This window comes from Sinocyclocheilus grahami, unplaced genomic scaffold (genome assembly GCF_001515645.1).
Source record: "Sinocyclocheilus grahami isolate Dianchi unplaced genomic scaffold, SAMN03320097.WGS_v1.1 scaffold542.1, whole genome shotgun sequence".
In the NCBI taxonomy this organism is placed as follows: Eukaryota; Metazoa; Chordata; class Actinopteri; order Cypriniformes; family Cyprinidae; genus Sinocyclocheilus; species Sinocyclocheilus grahami.
This window is the reverse complement of record NW_015505721.1, coordinates 46,992-70,820: the sequence shown is the minus strand read 5'-3', so window position 1 is coordinate 70,820 and position 23,829 is coordinate 46,992. Positions and strand designations below refer to the sequence as shown.

At 36.3% G+C, this 23,829-nt stretch overlaps 2 protein-coding genes across 2 annotated transcripts in view; both read right to left on the bottom strand.

The window, feature by feature from the left end:
- The window catches only part of LOC107555642 (C-Jun-amino-terminal kinase-interacting protein 4-like), a 29,367-nt gene extending 12,318 nt beyond the window's left edge, over positions 1-17,049 (bottom strand). The window contains exons 1-19 of the mRNA XM_016238506.1: positions 16,423-17,049; positions 15,307-15,377; positions 14,938-15,029; positions 14,585-14,735; positions 12,515-12,595; positions 9,957-10,116; positions 9,626-9,716; positions 9,299-9,420; positions 8,275-8,286; positions 5,877-5,906; positions 5,651-5,708; positions 5,416-5,568; positions 5,088-5,142; positions 4,302-4,432; positions 3,804-3,860; positions 3,560-3,715; positions 3,027-3,156; positions 2,159-2,248; positions 1,840-1,992 (exon numbers count right to left, since the gene is read on the bottom strand). Of these exons, the coding sequence (XP_016093992.1) occupies positions 1,840-1,992; positions 2,159-2,248; positions 3,027-3,156; positions 3,560-3,715; positions 3,804-3,860; positions 4,302-4,432; positions 5,088-5,142; positions 5,416-5,568; positions 5,651-5,708; positions 5,877-5,906; positions 8,275-8,286; positions 9,299-9,420; positions 9,626-9,716; positions 9,957-10,116; positions 12,515-12,595; positions 14,585-14,735; positions 14,938-15,029; positions 15,307-15,377; positions 16,423-16,828 (2,199 nt within the window). The 5' untranslated portion in view covers positions 16,829-17,049. The remainder of the gene's footprint in view (positions 1-1,839; positions 1,993-2,158; positions 2,249-3,026; positions 3,157-3,559; positions 3,716-3,803; positions 3,861-4,301; positions 4,433-5,087; positions 5,143-5,415; positions 5,569-5,650; positions 5,709-5,876; positions 5,907-8,274; positions 8,287-9,298; positions 9,421-9,625; positions 9,717-9,956; positions 10,117-12,514; positions 12,596-14,584; positions 14,736-14,937; positions 15,030-15,306; positions 15,378-16,422) is intronic.
- A 3,755-nt stretch (positions 17,050-20,804) lies between these two features.
- kdelr2a (KDEL endoplasmic reticulum protein retention receptor 2a) overlaps positions 20,805-23,829 on the bottom strand; it is a 3,723-nt gene continuing 698 nt past the window's right edge. Inside the window, exons 2-5 of the mRNA XM_016238520.1 lie at positions 23,291-23,391; positions 22,967-23,125; positions 22,338-22,590; positions 20,805-20,857 (exon numbers count right to left, since the gene is read on the bottom strand). Coding sequence (XP_016094006.1) covers positions 20,823-20,857; positions 22,338-22,590; positions 22,967-23,125; positions 23,291-23,391 — 548 coding nt within the window. The 3' untranslated portion in view covers positions 20,805-20,822. The remainder of the gene's footprint in view (positions 20,858-22,337; positions 22,591-22,966; positions 23,126-23,290; positions 23,392-23,829) is intronic.

Sequence of the window (23,829 nt, the reverse complement as noted above, 5' to 3'; positions counted from 1 at the left end):
TATATAACCAAATAAATAAGAAACGTGGAACGTTTATTAGAAAAATGAGTAAGAAAGCTTGGAGGCACGGCATACCAAGGTTATTTTTGTAAACGAAAACTAAAACTAAGACGAAAACGATTGGACATTTTAAGTTGGTGCTTTGAAGAAAAACAGACAAGCAGCGCAACAGAACAAAGATCACGCATCCTTACTGTAAAACATAAAAAACTTTTGCCCCCATCTTGCGACGCCAAAGGCTGTTTTGAACAAATGTGCATAAACTACGCGCTTATAATTCTTCATAAAAGAAAATAACATTTAAATATGCCTTTACTGTTAAATGTCATTGTCTCTCCTTAAACTCTGCAGTGTGTGGCCGTTAGTCCTTTACAGAAACATTAAAAATAAAATGATGCATAGGCTACAGAAAACAGCAACGAGCGCTCTATAAGCTGTCATTCCCTTCAGCTGCAGCACGTATGCGCAACACTGCAAATCGAATGTTAAATTGACTGCTTCATTTTGATGTGCATTTGTATACTTTTACCATCTAATCAATCTCAGCATGCTTTAATTTTGTGTCCCTAAACGTGTGCATCACTAAGGTTAAATTAGCCAAAGTCTTTCTTCGGCCTGTGCTCTGGAAGTGATCTGTTAATTCTGCTAAACTTTAATTAGCCTACTAAAACTAAAACTGAAACTAAACTATATAAAAACTAAAGAGAAATGTGTTCACAAAATAAAAACTAAACTAAAACTAACAAAATTATTCAGGAAACTAATAAAAACGAAACAAAGTTTTATTGCAAATTTGAAAACGATATTTAAATAAAACAAATTTAAAAATGCAAAACTACAATAACCTTGCGGCATACACCTTGATGTAAAAATAAATAAATAAATTACACAGTTTAAATAAAGTAAAAATCAGCAAACAATGTGGAACCAATTAAATAAGAAACTTATTTAAATTACTTAACTTGATGTAAAAATAAATAAATAAATTACACAGTTTAAATAAAGTAAAAATCAGCAAACAAAAATCACCGAAACTTATTTAAATTACTTAAGTTTAAAAAAAAAAACTTCCAAAATCACCTTAGATAAACGGCAAAAGTCAACAGGCTTTTCAAAATCCAAAATATTGCCAAACAGGCGCTTTTGCATCTCGTTTCGAAACTAAATCATTCGCGATAGTCTTGTCTGTCTCACCTCCCCTCACTCTTCTTGTCAGTCAGCTGAAATCTGATCTGTGATGCGACTGTCGTTCGGTACGCTGCATTGAGCAGCCGCATTCAGTTTTTAATTGTAGTGTCTGTTCTTTTACTGAACTAAATGATTTTTATTACTATAAAAAAAATCAAAACGACGGTGGGGGTTGGTGCCGCGGTGGGCAAGTGACGTAACCGGTGTTGCGGCTTAACACCGGTATCACAGTCAACACCGTCTATCGCGGCAAGCCTAATCACAATGACTCTCTCATGAGAATCTAAGCCTAGTTGAAACGACCACTTTTTTAGCTTTTTATTTTGTGAAAGTCCACTTACAATGTTAGTCAAGATTTCTTACATCAAACCAGTCTTTTATGACAATTTTGCACACTCTCTCTGATTTATAGGTCTGTGCCATTGTGCCTTTCATGGCTTCTATATGTAAATTAACTTTATTATAGTTTCTTCGCATTTCAAATAAGTTACAAGGTTTTAAATACTGAACAGGGTATGTAAATGTGGGTGGTCATATGCTAATGAGCTCATACATATGACTATTGTGTTCAAATATGACTACTTTCTACATCAGCTCTTTTACGTCAAACAAGTCCATGTTTTCCACAATATGACTATGGAAATCTTTTACCTTAGGTTCCTGCTCCAGCTGATCTAGGCTGCTCTGGGAGTCTTTCCTCTGTTTGGAGGCGTCTGTCTCCACCGCAGACTCTTCTCCAGAAACGCCAGAGCTTCCCTCACATGAGCGTCCACCTGACAGAATCACTCCAGCTGCACACAGGAGCTGCGCAGGGGAAATCAGCAGAAATATTAGAGGCTGACAACAGCCTGAATTCATATTGGTGAGACTTCATAAACCTATTTCGTATTTTCTTAAACAGAACTACAGAAGTATGGCAACAAAAACAGTTGATTTCAATTATGATTTTAATTTATTCATCTTTCTTCACCTTCATAGAAGCATCTTTCTGCTCCAGTGGCCTGAGACACACAGGAACAGGAAGGTTTATTTTGTTCTCTGCATGGCCACCATTAGCAACCTAAAAAGAACAGGATAACCGTACAATTATAGATGATTTTTATTAAAAGTAGAAAATGTGGAATTAATCAAATATAATGTTGCAATGTTACAAATAGTTCTTAAGTGCAAGATAATAGTACAATTTGAAAATATGGAATATATAAAATAAAAAGTAACAATATAAAAATAAAACAAACAACAAAGTAAAATAAAACAAATAAAATGTTTCAAAACTATTTTTCAAATAGTATAGATTACAGTACAATTATAGATATTTTACAAAAAAGATCAGTAGAAAATGTGGAATAAATTCAAGCAAAACAAACAAAAAAGTAAAAAGAAAAATAAATAAAATGTTGCAGGACAATTAGAGATATTTTACAAAAACGTAAGTAGAAAATGTGTTAACAATAAAACAATCAAATAAAAGGTGTGTGGTTCTTGTTTTGTAAGCCAGAAAAACTGGCCTACTTTCTTGGACAATTAGTTTGAGAACAGAGCTCAAGCTGATCATAAAAATAAGATGGTCTGATCAGGTACTGAAGATGGTAGAAATGAAAAATAAAAAACACCAAACAGTAGCACTGTGATGTGCTTAGCTGCCTGCTGTACTAATAAATATATTATAATACTGAACCTATAAAATAAAATAAAATTATTATTTTTTTTATTATGTATATGCACATAACAGCATTGTGACTTGCTTGGCTGCTGTACTAATAAATATAATTCTGGATAAAACACTTTTTTTAAATAAAATAAACAGTAAAATAAAATAAAATATTGTATTGTATTGCCTTGTATTTTCCAGGGAGACTCCAGCCATGTGCTGTAACCCTGCCGTCCTCCTTCTGCACGTGGGCTTTCACATGCTCGTATTGAGCGCGCTTCTGCTCCCGGCGGGACAGAGAACCATTCGAGTCCACACTGATGGAAAAATTCAAGAAAAAAAGTGAAGACGCATGATGGATTATGTAATGCTAATTAACACTTTGGTGCGCTGTGTGACGCCAGACAAGAATATCTTCATATTCTGGATTTACATGGATTTCAACTGGTGGGTCTTGATACCAAAACACTATGTATGTGAAAATACAAAGCTAAATGCATATTATAAAATGCAACTAGTTATACAATACTTGACACAAATACATGCATGTCATGTAAATATTAATCAGTTTCAAGTTCTGATTTTAGGAACATTTTGGTTTCACTACATCTTTGTTGCTATATTGGTTTGCCAATAATGCACATACAAAAAAAACTGCATCCTGAATTTTATTTTACTTAAAAACTTAGTATGTTTGACAAGGTTAAATAGAGGAGTTACTCTTCTTTGAGGAAGTCGAACGCTTTGGACTTTTCTCTTGGGAACTGGGAGAAGGTGTTGCTCTTTTTCATGATGCTGGGTGGGTTGTACTTGACGTTGGACGGTAAAGCTCTCGCTGTGCTGCTGGACGCTGAGGAACTGAACAGGCGACTGAAGCTGAAACAGGACATAGACAGAGACGGGTGTGAAGAGCCCGAGCTCACATTTGTGATCTGTGTGACTAGCAGTTGAGATGAGGTCTTACAATTGCCTGATGCTTGACCTCTTCTTCTCTGCAACTTCAGAGTTTTCCCTTGAAGCTCTGTGGAAAAACAAGACACATCACTGTATGAGAGCCGAGAGCAAGCAGACAGTCTCCATGTGGCGGCATGGGGTTTTTGTTCAAGAGCCAGAAAAACTGGCCTACTTTCTTGGACAATTAGTTTGAGAACAGCTCAAGCTGAGCGTAAAAAAGCACTAAAGACAGCAGAAATAAACAAACAGTAACATAGTCATTAAAAATATGATTTGCTTGGCTGCTGCACTAACAATTATATTGTAATTCTACACCTATTAATAAAATAAAATATAAAATAAAAAAATAAAATAATATAAAATTTTATTTAAAATTTAATTAAATAATGCTCATAACCATCGGAAATTGAAAAAAGGATAGAAAAGAGCCACTGTTTTCTATTTTGGACTGTAGAGCAAATTAGAGCTATCCTTTCTTCGCAGTACCGTGTTACAGTGAAATGTTTACCGGATCATTTCCGTCCACCTGACGGCCTCCTGCAGCTCCATCAGTCTCTCCTTGTACTGGTTTCGCTCCATCAGGACTCGGGCCATCTCCACCCGCGTGAACCTCCTCCTCTGAGCTGTGGGCACATCGCTCTGCGGACACGGAGTTACATACTGTACACCATTTGAGCATAACAATTATTATTTTAACACGTATTAGTCAATGCATGTTGTTTTAAATAAAAGAATGTAATATGGTGAACTAGAAAATAAATATAATATAAAATAAATATATATTGGAGAGTAAGGGCAACATTTACTGTTGCAAACAGCTTCACACAAAGTTATCACATGGCTTCAGAAGACCTGTTTAAACGCTTAGAGCTGGTAAGATTTTTCTAAAGTTTTTGAAAGTCGTCCCTACAGTAAAAACAGTAATACTCTGAAATATCATTACAATTTAAAATAGCTGTTTTCTATTGCTTTATTCCTGCATCATTACTCCAGTCCTCAGTGTCACATGACCCTTCAGAAGACCCTTTCTTCTTCTTATCAAAGTTGAAAACAGTTGTGCTGCTTAACATTTTTGTGAAAATCATGAGGTTTTTTTTCAGGATTCTTTGATGAATAGAAAGTTTAAAAGAACAGCATTTAGTTGAAACAAATGTCTTTTGTAACAATATAAATGAAAGCACTTTCATTCCGATCAATTTAATGCATCCTTGCTGTATATCAAATTATTGATTTTATGTAGTATTAATCTCACGGACTCTTAGATTTATTGTGATACGTAAATATTACTACTCACCTCATCTTCCTCTTTATTATTGTTTTGTTTGGCCACCTCTGCCTCTGCTTTCACTCTGTGTTATGAAATATTCTTATGAGTCCCTCATTTTCAGTGCAACTGTACAATCTAGTAACACATTTAATTACACAGTCCAAATAGCAATAGCTTCCCATGAAAAAAGACGCACATTAATGTGATAAACCACCTGTGGCTATTAACCTGAATACGTCATGTTTGATTTATTTTCAAATACAGCTACTAAGGCATGATAACTAGAGCCGGAACAACTGCATATGAATGCATCCCTCAGGTGTTTTTGTATTATTTGGTCGAAACAAGGACTCACTTTTTGAGTTCCTCCTCCAGCTCCTTGTTTTTCTCCTCTAGTTTAGCTTTGGCCTGCAAAACCGCATCCAGCTCCCCCTGAAGGACCTCCTTCTCACAGGAGAGCTCGTCCACACGAGCGATCAGATCGTTCTTCACCACGTTCAATGCATTTCTGTGCACACAAACAAGTCGGTGTCAACAACTAAGCAACATAAACCAGTAATTAAACTGTAAAGAGTTACAATATTACTCACTTTGTCTCAAGCAACTGCACATTTTCCTGAATGAGATTCTCCACCTCACGACCCATGCCTGCAGAATACATCACAAAAAACTCTAATAGCACTACAACTGAGGCAAACTGATGACAAAGCAATAATGTGATGATAATAAAAACTCTATTTAAAGATTCAAAACTTTGGAGATGAGTTTTACGTGCCCTGTGTTTTCAGGTTAGACAGGCCGTATGAATGGTCTTACCGGACAGACTCGGGTGTGAAAGCGCATGCACTGTGTGTGTTCGACAGAGAGACAGACACATGGAGAGTGAAACAGGAATGGACAGCTGTGAGGTGAGAGTTAACAGGTCACAGAAAAACCAAGAGATGCTGGAAAGAGTGGAGAGACCACTGACAGATCAAGCACATTCAGATTAGCTATAACTAGACCCACACAGAATCTGTGCCAAGTTCACTTAATATTATGGCTAATGTGACCTACAAGATTGCTACTAACATTGAGTGTACAGTAGTAGGGGAAACCAGGCATCAATTTATGAAAAAGATTACATAAAAACTGTAATTTTGTCATTTGAAATAAGTAATTTTGGGGTATAAAAATGATTTGAGGTATTAAAATGATTTTGGGGACACTCAATATTACGGTCACTATACTATTAAATGCTGTTCTTTTGAACTTTTTATTCAACAAAGAATCCTGAAAAAATGCATCAAAATTACATAAATGTATTCACTGCATTTTAAAACATACTAAAACAAAACAGTTATTAGAAATTGCAATAATCACAATAAATAATAATCACATTATTACGGTTTTCACTCTATTTTATATGTAAAAGAAATTTGATAGTATTAAAGAAATTATATTACTTTGAAGTGTGTTTTAATTTTAGATGATTATAATTTTACGTTATAATATATTTTTTAACAATTACCTCAATGGAGTTTACTTGTATTAAATATTAGAATTAAATCTTTCTCAGTGAATATCAATTGTACTATTACTATTGGAATATACATTCATTTCTATTTCAAAACATAGCAGATAGATATGGCAGCCTGTTTCTGCCACTGAATAAAACATTAAAAAGGTGACTGCGAGTTTTTTATCTCAATTTTAATCTCACTTTTTTTCTCACAATTGCGAATTTATATCTCAAAATTCTGACTTTTCTAGTAAATGCGAGTTTGTATCTCGCAATACTGACTTTTTCTCACAATTACGAGTTTATATCTCAAAATTCTGACTTTTTTCCTCACAATTCTGACTTTCTTTTTCACAAATGCGATTTATATCATGCACTTTTGACTTTTTTTCGCAAATGCGAGTTTGTATCTCACAATTCTGAATTTTTTTCTCGCAATTCTGACTTTCTTTTTCACAAATGCGAGTTTATATCATGCACTTTTGACTTTTTTCGCAATTACGAGTTCGTATCTCGCAATTCTGACTTCTTTTCTCGCAATACTGACTTTTTCTCGCAATTACGAGTTTGTATCTCGCAATACTGACTTTTTCTCACAATTATGAGTTTGTATCTTGTAATTCTGACTTCTTTTCTCGCAATTAAGAGTTTGTATCTCACAATTCTGACCTCTTTTCTCGCAATACTGACTTTTTCTCGCAATTACGAGTTTGTATCTCGCAATACTGACTTTTTCTCACAATTATGAGTTTGTATCTTGTAATTCTGACTTCTTTTCTCGCAATTAAGAGTTTGTATCTCACAATTCTGACCTCTTTTCTCGCAATACTGACTTTTTCTCGCAATTATGAGTTTGTATCTCGCAATACTGACTTTTTCTCACAATTATGAGTTTGTATCTTGCAATTCTGACCTCTTTTCTCGCAATACTGACTTTTTCTCGCAATTACGAGTTTGTATCTTGCAATTCTGACCTCTTTTCTCGCAATACTGACTTTTTCTCGCAATTACGAGTTTGTATCTTGCAATTCTGACTTATTTTCTCGCAATACTGACTTTCTCGCAATTACGAGTTTGTATCTCGCAATACTGACTTTTTCTCGCAATTACGAGTTTGCATCTCGCAATACTGACTTTCTCGCAATTACGAGTTTGTATCTCGCAATTCTGACTTTCTTTTTCACAAATGCGAGTTTATATCATGCACCTTTTTCCTTTTTTTTTGCAAATGCAAGTTTGAGAAAAAAGTCAGAATTGTGAGATATAAACTTGAAATTGCAACTTATAAAGTCCAGTTCTGAGGGGGAAAAAAATATATATATGTTCTCAGAATTGCGAGTTTATCTCACATTTCTGTCTTAGTAACTCAAAATTGCGTGTTATAAAGTCAGAATTTGCGGGGGGTGTCACAATTATGAGATATATCATAATCTCATAATCAGTGCAGAAAATGTGAAAATGTCAGCAGATTCTGTGTGGCCTTGAGTCTAACACTATCACCCCATTCTGTGCTACATCATGCTACAGCAGGTGAAAATGTTCATATCATGTTGCTGCCATACGGTTGGCACTATTTGTTACTGTATGATTCAGTTAAAGGGGAAAGTATGGAGAAGTATGAGGAACAAATTAAAGATTTAAATACAAAAATGATGCTAATTGAAACACAAGCAAAGATTCTCTGATAGAAAGAAGCAAGGATGTCTTACACACCGGAGTACTCCACTGCGGTTAGAGGGAAGAACAGGACAACAGGGCATGGAGAGAGAAATCTGGGTCAGTTCAACATGCAAAACAGAGCATCATGGGACTGTGCCACCATCACAGAACTCATCTCATTATGATGGCAAATTACACATATTTAAAGGAATCGCTCACCTAAAAACTTGCTGAAAATGTGCTCACCCTCAGAACAGCCAAGATGTAGATGAGTTTGTTTCTTCATCAGAACAGATTTGGAGAAATGTATAATTTCATCACTTGCTCACCAATGGATCCTCTGCAGTGAATGGGTGCCGTCAGAATGAGAGTCCAAACAGCTGATAAACACATCACAATAATCCACGTCATCCACACCACTCCAGTCCATCAGTTAACATCTTATGAAGTGAAAAGCCGCATGTTTGTAAGAAATAAATTCATCATTAAGGCATTTTAACTTTAAACCTTTACTTGTGGCCAAAATACCACAATAACGATCAAAATCCACAGACATATTTGTTTTGAACTGTTTTTGCTTGTAAACCGTGCTTGATCTGTGCATATTTCTCTCCTGATTCAGACAGGATGATTTTTTCACTGGAGAAAGAAATATTAATGATAGAGGACTCGATCCGCAAGCAACGGTTTGAAGTTAGAATCGTCTTAACGATGAATTTGTTACAATCTTGTAACTTTTCACTTCACTAGACATTCACTGATAGACTGGAGTGGCAAGGATTACTTGTGGATTATTGCAATGTTTTTATCAGCTGTTTGGTCTCTCATTCTGACGGCACCCATTCACTCCATTGGTGAGCAAGTGATGGAATGCTATATTTCTCCAAATCTGTTCTGATGAAGAAACAAACTCATCTACATCTTGAATGTCCCGAGGACGAGTAAATTCTCAGCTAATTTTTTGAATTAACTATTCCTTTGACGTTAATAAAAATCAAGCTCAAGTAAAACTGTTTTATGTTTGTGTAATATGTTTTTCCCTTCATAATATCTGAAAATTACACCGCAACAAACGTACCCAACAGATCTGCTCCTTCATCCACATCTCCAATCAAACCAGTGCCTGCTGACGACACTTCTTCAAAGAGAGACTCTGTATTTCGGTCGAACGCCATGTTCTCAATCCCTCGGGTCGGGGTGCTTCAACATATCAGCAACGAGCATGTTACATCATTCAATTATAGGCCAGCACTGGATTTAGCATCTGACACTTTAATATGAGAGGGTAAAACTGCAGTTACTCAGTTCAGTTTAGAGAATCCTATTAAACCTAAACAATATTTCTGGGCATCAGACACATTCAAATGTTTTAGACACACTGTTTGATCGATGGCTCATTGGCTACCTTGAACCTTTAAATCCGAGGTCCATGTCCAGCTCTGGTGTGGACTCAATAATGGCCTGAACATCTGACTTTTCCTCATTATCGGCCAGACCTGAATAATCAAAATGGACAACTGCATAAACTGTAAAAATATTTCACAACATTACGGTTTTTAATGTATTTTTAATCAAATAAATATAGCCTCACTGAGCATAAGAACAATCTTACCTACCCTTAACTTCTGAATGGTAGTGTACAACACTAAATGAAGTGCCATTTGAGTAACAATGTACAATTTTAGAGTCATTTAAAGCTGTAACACTTTCCATGCACAGTAAAAAGAGCGTCTAACCCGCAGAGACGCTCCTGGTCCCTGGAGCAGCCTGAACCTCTGTGTTCTTCAAGAATCCCTCTCCATCCTCTCTGTGCGAGTCCAGGGCCAGATCTGAGGCCGTGGTGGACATGGGAGTGACAGACTTTGAGCCTCCCTGGCTGAGGTCAGACAGCTCATCCTGAAATCATTCAACACACAATGCTCATTACCTGAAGGTCAGAGGTCACAGCTCAGGGACAGAGGAGAGAAAGCAACATGAAAACACAGAGGGGTCGGGAAATTGACTTAAACTCTGAATATTTGACAAACTGAGGGGAGACCAACAGGCACGCAAACACACACAGGACAGACACAGCAAAATATAGAATGGATGGCATTGCTTGTAGACATCAATTAAAAAAATAAAAATAAAAATAGTGTCAAATAATAACTAGACAAATCAGTGTCAGTTCAGGCTAAAGGTATTAAAATAGAAGACTGCAAACACTTGACAGCTCATTGATGCAACTGGAAGAAAACTTAAATGGTACGCAAATAACAGCGATTAGAACAATGCCAAAAAATGGAGATTGACCGATACATTTCATTTTTGCTTTTTCAAGTGTCTGATAACTAAATTGCAGAAATATTGAATACAGAATAATATTTTAAAGTTTCAATTTCTGCTCTTTGATAATAAAAAAAAAAGCGTATTTACTTTTTTTTTTTTTTTAAGAATACAGCTATGCATGTTATGCTATTATATTAAAGCTAAGTTGTTTTGTAACTTTGCTGTCTGATTATTAGGATACACATTTAAAAATGTAAACGTTTATAATTTTATCCAAACAATATATTAAATAAAGTGATCTATACGAGTACCACACTGATACTTAAGACCTGATAACAGAGGAGGAGAACAGAAATCGATCCGAACCGATTATCGGTCAATCTCTACAAAACACTACTACAAAAACTACAACGCACAGAGATTTACACAACACACCCCAAACAACACCGCAAATATAATTTACGCTGATGAAATAGGTTAAAAACACTGCTGTAAATGCAACACAATTGGACTGAATGCAGTAATTTATAGAAAAGAAGAAAAACTATGTTAAAGCCAAGTGTTGGGGTATGTTACCACAGAAAACCTACGTCTACAGTACATTAATAACCTACTAAAACTGAACACCTTTGCCATGTTTTACGTACCCACACACTTTATCCAAAATAATGTAAAACTAACATTATTTTCCCACTACACAAAAGGTAACAGTTACTTTTATTTGGAGTGAAGAAATAATGTAACATTTCTTTTAAAGGGGTCATGAACTGAGAAACCAAAATTCCCTTGATCTTTGACACATAAGAGGTCATTGTACTGTAAGTTTCAGAACTCAAAACTTTCTCGTTAGTCTAAAAGCAGCTTATATTGAAGCCAGTACGCCAAAATGACAGCTTGAGTAATGTTCTGCTTTATGATGTAATAATGTGGATAAGCACCTCCTCCACAGAAGATGAGCAACGCCTGCTTCTACATCACTGCCTGTTTAGCCCCGCCCACTGATTCACGCATGTAGTGTGAATAACAAGAGAGGCGAACGCAGGTCTACGCAGAAAACAATCAACTGTATTTGATGAACTTTGTTTTAAAGATTTTTTTTTTTTTTGATGAACTTTATTTTTAAGGAAGTTCCAGACCGTGTCAGTAAGAACTTGGTCCTTTGTCTATTTTATCGCGGATTAGTTTATAAACAAGGCACAATTCGATGCGGGATTTTCAGAGAGAGTGAAACTAAAAGACGATGCTGTGCCGACTATATTGGATCCGACAGTAATGTCACACCACACAAGTGTGAGTACATTACATGGTCACTATAGCTTTGTCTGTTATCGTTTGATATGTACTGAGTATTTACACATTTTTAACCTAAATCACAGCAGCGTCCATCGGTGTAGGATGTAGGCTGTCAAACATACACAAGTGTTAGCCAATCATAGCAGTGGGCGTTTACTTCTGAGTCTACAATCCGCCATTCAAACGGAGCGTTCTGATGAGAGGGGTAAAAACAGAACAGAAAACAGCCTATTACTTCTAAATCATGATGTTTTTGATGGAAAAATATTGATAACATTATAAGTAGACCTCAGAGAACAGTACAAAATAATTAAAAAAGGCAGTTCATGACCCCTTTAAAAGTAACATTCCCCAACACTGGTTAAAACCAATTCATAACGACAATAAGTGTTACAACTAAAGACAGCATTGATAGCACAATGTTAGAAATGTGCAAATGAAGAATGCAATCTAAGACAGCGTGAAACTGAAATGACATGCGGTCAAAGCTAAATTAACACCATGCATTAGCTGTATGCAACTATTTCCTAGATAACTAAAAATACTTGTGCATTACTCCATGTTAACATGCTCTTTTTTTTATTTAGCATTTATTACTAATCTGGACTTTCTACATCTGTGTAGTTGCATGCAGTTAAGACACCGAACCACGTTCTGTGAATAAACTTTCTGACTATAAGAGGACAACAGTGAATTGCACTACACACTGTCCGCCGGCACACAGCCTTGCTACCTTGCAGTCGTTTGCCAGCGAGTCCCAAGCTTCCAGAACATCCTTACCATCCCTTTTCTTTGGAGTGTCCTCCGCCTCCAACTGCTTGGACAAGAAAATTGGGACGTGGCATCTTATATTTGTTTGAAACACAAAACACAATAGCGCTCTCGTGTGTTTGTGCTGTGATCTAGCATTGGTGGGTGGGAAAACACAACTCTAATGTAACATTATTATGCATGAGAACATTTAAAGCAGCGATCCGTACAAGAGAGCTTCAGATTCTTAATGTTGCCATGTTTCATGCAGGTGAACGTGGATGCCGAAGCATCAAATCAGTTCACGTAAAGAAAAATGGCTGTAACATTAATGGAATGAATGTTCTGCATAATGGACTCTTTTCACTTGATGCATTTCCACAGTTATTAACATTGTGAAGTTTTTTTTTTAGATTTTTACTTATTAAAAAAAACGTAAAGTTGTTTATAACTCTATACTTTGTTACATTGGCATTACATTTCAGAAAGCCAGTTAATGCTGCTGCGTTTCTAATACAATTGCTGAGGGATTTTTCATTTATTTTCTCTTCCTACCAATGTAAACAATATGTCTAATTTTTTCCCTCTTTTGGAAAGTCATAGAAACAATATTATGGATTTTTTTTATTTTACTATTGGAGCAAATGGAAACACAAAAATTATATTTGTTGTAGTTTCTTCACCACTACAGAAGAACTTCCAGTTCTGAATAGGGGTGTGCAATATTTATCGTCTGCCATAATATCGTAATTGTTGTGTTAACGATATGCTAGCTGACATTATCGAGTACATCACTCACTTTGCAAAAAATAAACAAAACATGTCTTGAAAATCTAAAAGCCTATATGCATGATGAAGCATATTAAAGTCAGTTAAAATGCTCCTATAATTCAAGTTATGAAAGCAAAAAGTATCCCTGTATGTGTTTGTTTTTGTATTTATATAGTTAAGTAATATCACACAAGCAACAGTGCCATTTTCCTAAATATTAGCGCATGAGTGTGATCGCAAATGTGTATATTAAACAGTTCAAAAAACAATAAATTAATATTCAGTGAGTTAGATTTCAGACATAATATTGTCTGTTTTTTTCTGTTTCACCAACGAAAACAGTTTCAAACATTTTTGCGTCTCAGAGCAACACTGCAGTGTTTTATTCCTGAATGAATCTGTGTTTGAACAGATTATTTGAGTCCATGATTCAATAACCCATTCGTAATAACCCAATCACTTGCTTCATTTCTAAAAATGATTCAGCCGTTTTGAACAAATCATCTGAATGAATGATTCAATGAATCACTCATTAAGACAGGGAATTACTGCCACCTACTGGCGGTTTTAGTGTCATATTTATTTAGAAGAATGAAAGGCCTAAACCAGCCAAGGTGCCAGCACAAATCACCCTCAGCAATATATTGTTTAGTTATTGTTATTGAAGGAATCCCAATAAAAATAAAAAGAGATATAATTTTTTTGTCAATATAGCACAGCCCTAGCTCGGAGAACACTGGAATTGTGAAAAGGGTCCTTTTGACGTTCTTAAATTGAGCATCAGTAAGTATGTCCATTTCAAACCATTCATATTATGAACTGCAAAATATTTTCAAAATTACTGCATATTACACTCGATATCGTTATATATCATTATATATGTTAATATAGTAACTTTGACCCTCTAGTCGTTTAACTGTATCGCAAGCCATAAAATCTAATTTAAACTTAAATTTGATAAAATGGGTGACTGCCGAAGTTCCAGGATGCTTGAAAAAGCGTCATCACTGCCTAATGTTTCCGTGGCAACATCTTTCAACCAACTACTGCTCATATTTTCTTCCCTATCCACCAGCAAACATGTACCTTTACAAAAACAGAGGATAAGCCCACAAAACAAAGACATCAAATGCCTGTCTAACATCTTCTCTTCCCAGAGTTCTTTCATATCATCTGTCTATTATATCAGTTATTTTCTTCTCATGGCCTGGTGTAAATTCCCTCGAAATTTGTCTTAGCACTGTATAAACTCTTATATGATGATGTTGTGATGTTACTGTACCTTGAGGCTGGTGTTAGAGCGCTGATGACTGAGGTTATTGAATCTCCAGCCCTCCATCCCAGGAGTCTCGGCTCTGCCCCGGATGTCAGGCGTCAGTGAAGAGCCACCACCGGACATGGGGAAGATCCCCAAAGACAGGGGCCGCTCTTTCCTGTTTAATGAGAAAAAGATAAAAAATCATCATGCATCATGTATTAATATAAATGTGGAATGCAATCCATCTTTGTTCTGATGTCATTTAATTTTATATAAACAATCATGCAAAAATACCTTTAGAAACTTGCTTTTTGAAACAACTACGTGATGGTGTCTGTTTCTTTTTAGCACAGATAATAGGATCATGTTCATCTTACCGAACTCGGCCAATTGTTCCTGTGTCAGAGGTCTCTCCCCCCGTCTGCTGCATCCGGATCCGTTCCACATGCTCCATGTAGTTGTGGATCATCTGAAGAACAAATGAACAAAAAGTAGGCATATTAATTGGCCTTAAAGAGCTGCAGGTAGTCTCTTATGCTCACCAAGGCTGCATTTAATGAATAAAGTAAAAACATTAATATTGTGAAATGTTATTAAAATAACTATTTTATTTTAATTCCTTCCTGAGATCCCAAGCTGAATTTTCAGCATCATTACTCCAGTCTTCAGTGTCACATGATCCTTCAGAATTCATTCTAATATGCTGATTTGACGCTCAAAAGCATTTAGCATTTGCTCTCTCTTACCTCTGTGTGCCGCAGGTGAAGGGAATTATATTCACGCTTCAGTTCAGCTTCTCGCTCTTCTAATCGACTTACTGAGAAAGGAGGAGTAAAAAAAATATTAAAGAAATTCGGAATGATTAACTTGTTCAACAGTACAAGTGTAATCTGCAAAGATTTTAGCATTGTAGTTCAGTCCAAAAAATATGTCTTTTTTAATGTCTATATCAACTGCTTTTAAAAATTTTGAAAGACAATATTTTGGCATCTTTTGCATGCAAAATGTTAGTCTGCGATGTCTTGTAAACACAAGGTACAAGCTTGGAACAAGGGCCTTGAAATAAATGAGGACAGAGAAACGAGGCTAATTATCACAGCCGTCATCGTAACAGGTTAGCAAACTCCCAAATGACCAATGACGACCCGCAGTTGTTCACTGTACAGCACTCAAAAACCATGCGAGCCAGCCTGCCACTTAGAATTGGCCTGAAACCAGATTTAAAGCTAGTTTGAGTGGGCAAAGCTGATGCTTTCAGTGAGGCCTTTAAAAATACTTGCAGTTCTGTAGAGAGAATATCCACAGAGGATATTAAACAGGCTTGATTTAAGAGGTGGCACAAAGACATAATCCACTTTTAGCTGTCAGGTTTAAATCTAAGCCTGCAGCAGGTCAGCCAAACGCATCCCACAATCAGACCGGCTAATTCACTTTCTACATACTTCATTTCGGCACAGTGATTTCTAGTAGAACTGATATCCATTTCAAATCTCAGAAAAGGGTTTGCTGGAAATCAACGATCCATTAATAGGGTCAGTAGGATGGTTTGAGAAAAGAGAGAGCAGATTAAATTACGAGATGGTACTCTATTATGAACCACGTGTGAAGAACACTAAACCAATACTTCACATAACAGCAAAAGTATACAGAACTATGGACTATAGCTATTTTATACTAAAAAAAAGAAGGTCTTTAAGAGCAGATGCATGGACATTAGTGGTCGACCGATATATCGCCATGGCCAATTTATCGGCCGATAGACAATCAGAGTGCATAATGATGACCTGAAGCACGTCGAAATGCACATTGTATATCTTTATTCACTTAAGGACCCAGGCTGATTCACCCTCAAAGGGCAGCACTGGCTTGACAAGGCATGAAAAAGCGTGGCTGCTGCTGCTGCTGCTGCTGCAAGAAAGCAGATGCCAGGCTCCCGATGATGAAGATGATGTTAGGCGCTAAACTCACCTCCTCGGCGTGTTTCCTGAGCGCTTTCTCGCGCTCGTACTGAGTGACCAGCTGCTCGTTATCCTCCTTGAGGAGCTCCAGCTCCACCTCGTGCTCCTGGTTCTCGGCGAACACCGAGTCGAGGTTCTCCAGCACCGCCACGACCAGCGGCATCAGCTCCTTCACCACGTCCTCGTCGTATTTGCGGATGAGCCTCTCGAACTCGCGGTAGATGGAGTTGGCCAGGCCCGAGACCCTCTCCGACATGATCGCCGATGTGCCCGGGTCGTCCTGGTACACAGCCCCGCCATCTAGCTCCATTTTCCGTCCTCTCCAGAGAGACTGTCCTAGATCTAAACCTCCGCCGTTCCAGACCAACGTGTCTCGGTTTATATCTGAGGAACGAAAGCTGATGTATTCCCGTTATGTTCTCCGAAGCACGGCCACAATGGCCCCACGGAAGTCCAGAGTCCCTTCCTGGAACCGGCCGATGTATTACGTGGAGTATTTCTCTCCCCCGCGGTCGCACACAACAGCTGAGCGGTGACGTCAGGCTCGGTACCGGACCGCGGTATACCGTGATGATTATTCTGGACACATGATAGGGCAAAACCTGTCCCACAGCATGACTTAACATTATCTTATTTATTTTTTATTTATGTTTTATATATATATATATATTTTTTTTTTTTTAAATAGCACAATTCCCACTCTGGAATTAATCGTTTAATTATTGATCATAATTAATTTGATAACTAGAGTGTTAATTATGGGGGTAACCCATATTCAGTTCACAAAGGAAATAAAATGTAATTTCAAAATAGTAATAAATAGTCGCGATCAAAAATTGCGTCGAAATTGCGGTCGCCTCAAGTGGTAATTAGCTGTAATAAGTACTTTGTTTAATATAGCATCTAGACTTGCATTACGTTGCGTTGTGAAAAGCCTAGTGGCAAGGTCAGGGACACTTCTGAATGGTTGGTGTACGTTTCATAAAGCACGTTAGAATAGTAGACATCACTTTATAATGGTTTGTGGCATTTTCTCATGACTGTTTATATTTATATGTAATTCCTGATAGGCATGTGTCAGCTAGTGGTGGCACTTTTGATTTAAAAATTGATTTTTTTTTTTTGCCTCTGCATAGTCTCTATATTATTTTATAATTACAAATGATACAGCTGAACTGTCAAATCTATGCAAAAAAAACTAAATGCGTATTTAATGCATTGTACAAAGCAGGCTACTGGAAATAAACTTACCGTGAAAAATACACATTAAGAGGCATTCGACACATTTGAATCTAAACATAAGAACTCAATATTTGTTGTGCAAATGAACTCCGTATAATCGAATGCTTGACCGCAACATACTGTTAATTAAATATCGTTCTGCAGTTAAGTGCGTGAAAAAAAACATTTTTTTTAAACTTATGTGATATTCTGCTCCATGTAAACAGCATTTTCAACATTTATTCATAATTATGCATTATGCAAAAAAACACCAAAGGAATAACACACAAATCGTGTCCCTTAAAATATTTATTGAAGACATGTAAAAACTAAAAAAATAACTGTAAACCCTACAGGAATGACTCGAGAGGGGAAAACATTGGGGATGTTGAACTTAAAGAAAACAAGTTGTAGTCCATTTAAAAAAAATCTACACTACAAAACTCGCTCCAAAATGTGCTTTGACAGAACATCACTTTATAATGGTTTGTGGCATTTTCTCATGACTGTTTATATTTATATGTAATTCCTGATAGGCATGTGTCAGCTAGTGGTGGCACTTTTGATTTAAAAATTGATTTTTTTTTTTTGCCTCTGCATAGTCTCTATATTATTTTATAATTACAAATGATACAGCTGAACTGTCAAATCTATGCAAAAAAAACTAAATGCGTATTTAATGCATTGTACAAAGCAGGCTACTGGAAATAAACTTACCATGAAAAATACACATTAAGAGGCATTCGACACATTTGAATCTAAACATAGGAACTCAATATTTGTTGTGCAAATGAACTCCGTATAATCGAATGCTTGACCGCAACATACTGTTAATTAAATATCGTTCTGCAGTTAAGTGCGTGAAAAAAAACATTTTTTTTTTAAACTTATGTGATATGCTGCTCCATGTAAACAGCATTTTCAACATTTATTCATAATTATGCATTATGCAAAAAAACACCAAAGGAATAACACACAAATCGTGTCATTTAAAATATTTATTGAAGACATGTAAAAACTAAAAAAAATAACTGTAAACCCTACAGGAATGACTCGAGAGGGGAAAACATTGGGGATGTTGAACTTAAAGAAAACAAGTTGTAGTCCATTTTTAAAAAATCTACACTACAAAACTCGCTCCAAAATGTGCTTTGACAGAATCCACACCACCAGATTTAATGATCTTACCATATATTACTGCATTTCAACAAGCTGATGTTTGCAGGTAATAACTGAATATTTAAACAACCTTGCTGTAATATCACGTCATTGATAAATGTTGCATTCTAAAAAAAATGATACGAGTCACACAAAGAGAATTGTGCGGAATGAAATATGAAACACTCTCTTATTTACAGTTGACTCGTTGCTATGGGGGCATCAACAAGAATAGTTATGTACGTAAGATGAAATACAAATAAGGCATTTAAGTGGAAAAAAATGAAAATACTTTCTTTTTGAAAACAATTTTCATTGGTGGCAAAACTGTTCATTGAAACAAAAGGATGAGTTTACCACATGTACAATGTGGGGGAAAAAAAAAAAAAAAAAAAGGGGGATATAATAATTTGAATTCATGAACACACATTTCATTTCCCCCCCCCCTCTTAAATCAGGAAAGAACCTATTCGACACTGGGAACTATTTCCAATCATGGACAAATTTACAATGACGCATTTAACATTAACGTACAATGCACTGTTCAATATTTCAATACACCTTGCATATAGAAAAGTTTTTTTTTCTTCTTTTTCTTTTCAATAGCAATAAAAAAAAAAGTATTGCAAGATGCTAAAGACAAGAAAAGTTTGCAAAAACGTCCTTGTTTCTGTAAGGGGATGGTTGGCGTCCAGACATGATAAATGTTGCATTCTAAAAAAAATGATACGAGTCACACAAAGAGAATTGTGCGGAATGAAATATGAAACACTCTCTTATTTACAGTTGACTCGTTGCTATGGGGGCATCAACAAGAATAGTTATGTACGTAAGATGAAATACAAATAAGGCATTTAAGTGGAAAAAAATGAAAATACTTTCTTTTTGAAAACAATTTTCATTGGTGGCAAAACTGTTCATTGAAACAAAAGGATGAGTTTACCACATGTACAATGTGGGGGGGAAAAAAAAAAAAAGGGGGATATAATAATTTGAATTCATGAACACACATTTCATTCCCCCCCCCCTCTTAAATCAGGAAAGAACCTATTCGACACTGGGAACTATTTCCAATCATGGACAAATTTACAATGACGCATTTAACATTAACGTACAATGCACTGTTCAATATTTCAATACACCTTGCATATAGAAAAGTTTTTTTTCTTCTTTTTCTTTTCAATAGCAATAAAAAAAAAAGTATTGCAAGATGCTAAAGACAAGAAAAGTTTGCAAAAACGTCCTTGTTTCTGTAAGGGGATGGTTGGCGTCCAGACGGAGAGAAATAAATCAGTGATTGAACTGGCGTTATGCATTCTTTGTCTTGGGCATCTTGCAGTGGCATCATTAGCTTGTGCCCCTCTATAAGTCTGATGGAGACACAACTCTCTGTTCTTTGGCACTTAGGCTGGTAGACTCAGCTTCTTTCCTTTCAGCACTGTGGACCAGACAAAAGAAAGTCAGAAAATGAAGCAGGAAGAGGACTTTCTTTATTCTAAAACATGCCAAATCCTACAAATGGAGGCCAAACGTGCTTAAACCTCAATGAATGCATGCATTAATGTTGAAGGATTCACATAGGTACCTTTACTAAAGTAATAGTTCACCTTGAAATGAAAATAAGCTGAAAATGTACTCTCTATCAAAGATTTCTGCTACTACACCTTGCATATAGAAAAGTTTTTTTTCTTCTTTTTCTTTTCAATAGCAATAAAAAAAAAAGTATTGCAAGATGCTAAAGACAAGAAAAGTTTGCAAAAACGTCCTTGTTTCTGTAAGGGGATGGTTGGCGTCCAGACGGAGAGAAATAAATCAGTGATTGAACTGGCGTTATGCATTCTTTGTCTTGGGCATCTTGCAGTGGCATCATTAGCTTGTGCCCCTCTATAAGTCTGATGGAGACACAACTCTCTGTTCTTTGGCACTTAGGCTGGTAGACTCAGCTTCTTTCCTTTCAGCACTGTGGACCAGACAAAAGAAAGTCAGAAAATGAAGCAGGAAGAGGACTTTCTTTATTCTAAAACATGCCAAATCCTACAAATGGAGGCCAAACATGTGCTTAAACCTCAATGAATGCATGCATTAATGTTGAAGGATTCACATAGGTACCTTTCCTAAAGTAATAGTTCACCTTGAAATGAAAATAAGCTGAAAATGTACTCTCTATCAAAGATTTCTGCTACAGATTTGGAGAAATGTAGCATTTCATCACTTGCTCACCAATGGATCCTCTGCAGTGAATGGGTGCCGTCAGAATGAGAGTCCAAACAGCAGATAAAAACATCACAATAATCCACATGACTCCAGTCCAATAATAATGTCTTATAAAGTGAAAAGTGGCATGTTTGTAAGAAACAAATCCATTATTCATGTGTTTTTTTTTTTTTTACTTTAAACTGTTGAGCCTGGTCAAAATATGGAAAATGCCATCCATAATAGCTCTTCCTCCAGTGTAAATGTCCATACCCTATTGTCCTCTCAAAATCTATGAGCACATGTTTTGAACTGTTTTGCATGTATTGCATTGCTGATTAATCTGTGCATATTTCTCTCCTGATTCAGACTTTTTTTACCGGAGAAAGCAATATTACGGATTCGTATTTTAGCCACATCTTAATGATGGATTGGTTTCTTACAAATATGCAGCTTTTCACTTCACAAGACGTTAACTGATGAACTGGAGTCATGTGGATTACATTATTGCAATGTTTTTATCAGCTGTTTGCACTCTCCTTCTGACGGCACCCATTCACTGCAGAGGACCCATTGGTGAGCAAGTGGTGTAATGTTACATTTCTCCAAATCTGTTCTGATGAAGAAACATTAATCTCACAACAAGGTAAACTGTATCTTAGATGTTTTAAATTCTGAATTAAAGACAAGTCATAAAATTCCATTTTCAATTCAATCAGCAATGTGTTTTAAGAAAGTAAATGGGTCAATTTTAATCTCATGCTGACTTTAAGTTCATCATGACTCGCTCACACCCACGGTCCTTAAAAGATTCAAGATTCAAGATTTTTATTTGTCACATACATGGTTATATAGGGAATATATGACCAGCAGTGAAATGTAAGTCAGGTCCGCTCCATGGACAGTGCAATTATTAAAGAATACAAACACAAGAAAATTATATATAAATATAGGTATGGAAAAAGTAAGATAAAGAATAAAATAATGCACAGGACAGTATACTGTAGGCTTAATAAATATTTAGATGAGCAGGAATGTACAATAGAAGATTGTGCAAACAGGTTGTACATGGGTAGTTACATAGCAGCAATAGAGGTAAAAAAAAAAAGTAAATAAAATATTACTGAAATTGCTGTGTGCAAGTGGCAATGTCAGTATATTAAGTGTCTTACTGATAATTAAGTGAAGTCATGTTGGTGTTAAGAGACTGAGTTTCTCAGTCTCAGTCTAAAAAGGTTTAAACTCACCTTTTGTGATGTAAAGGTAGAAGAAGTCACAATAGAGAATAGTCTGGACGACCCCGGCCACGATAGCAATCATGTCAAAGAAGCCCTCAAAGTAGAACCTCCAGATCCAGTTGAAGAGGTAGAGGGTGCGGTAGACCCCCAGGCAGAACAGATAGTGGGTAGTGATGGTCTCGGCCTCGCCGGTCTTGCTAATCATAAACAGCTGAGGCAGGATGGCCACAGACTCAAGGTAGATAGAAAAGGTCCACAGAATCTGATAAGAAAACAAAAATGTATACAGGTTTGAAACAACTTGAGGGTAAGCAAATAATGAGAGAATTTATTTTTAAACCAACTGTCTTTAACAAGTTGTAATTTGCTTTTATTTTAGTGTTTATTATTTGCAAGTAATTGCTTTTATTAATTTTTTTTAATACATTTTATTTGTGTGTGTGTGTGTGTGTGCGTGCGTGCGTATGTATGTATATTTCTCTTTCAGTGTATACTGCTTGGAATTATTATGCTTGTGTTTAACAACGATAATGCCTGTTGTTATTTGCACGTGTTTAATAAAGGTTCAAATCAAAACTGGCAAGAATAACATTTATGATGGTCAAATGCTCAAGTGCAGTGAAGACTCTAATACTCACCTCCAAAGGAGAGAAGTCGTGGTTGACTAGAAAGGCAAGACCTCCCACTGGAACCACAAGAAACTCAACTCTGAAAGTGTCGTGGTTTCCATCATAAGTTGCCCTGAACTTTACGTAGATCAGGTAGACTGTGGCATAGGCACATCCGACATAGATAACCTATTTTCACAGCACAGAAACAAAGAAACTGTTTAACTACAAAGCTCAGAGCACATGTAAACCTGTTTACACTGATGTGGCAAAACATTGATTTTGCAATCACTGATATTTAAGATTGACAAAGCCATTGATGTGTGCATGTAAGCGTTCATTCTATGCCTTTACCTTCATGCAAGTGTTGTATAGAGAAATGAAGGATGTCAGGAGATCCAGGTACCGAGTGGTGAACACCAAGGCAAAGAGGATCTGGCTCTTCCCAGAGATACCTGAGGGCAAAAATATTTGCACTCAGACAACTGCAACTTACAAGTAAATAAGAGAACACAGCAGCAGAATACCAAACTCATAAACAGTCCAAAAGAGTTGCATCTAGGTTCTCTATATCTCTGTAAATCAAAAGTCTGATTGTATCTAGTATATTAGTATCTAATCAAATGTATCTAGTCTACCCAGATGACCCATCCTTGCAAAGCCCACACTTAACTACATGCACTGCCACGTCAAAGCAAAGAATGCAATGCACTTTAGGAATGTATGGCAAATAAAAGGAGGGAGAATTTAAAACGTATGACATGAAGCATACGAAAAAAAGCCCTTTTGACTCTCACAACGCAGCGTATGAAGATGCAAATTGTCCTCTACATAGTAAAATTAATTGCACAGTATGAATGACGAGATGGTTGATAGAGCGCGCATATATATAT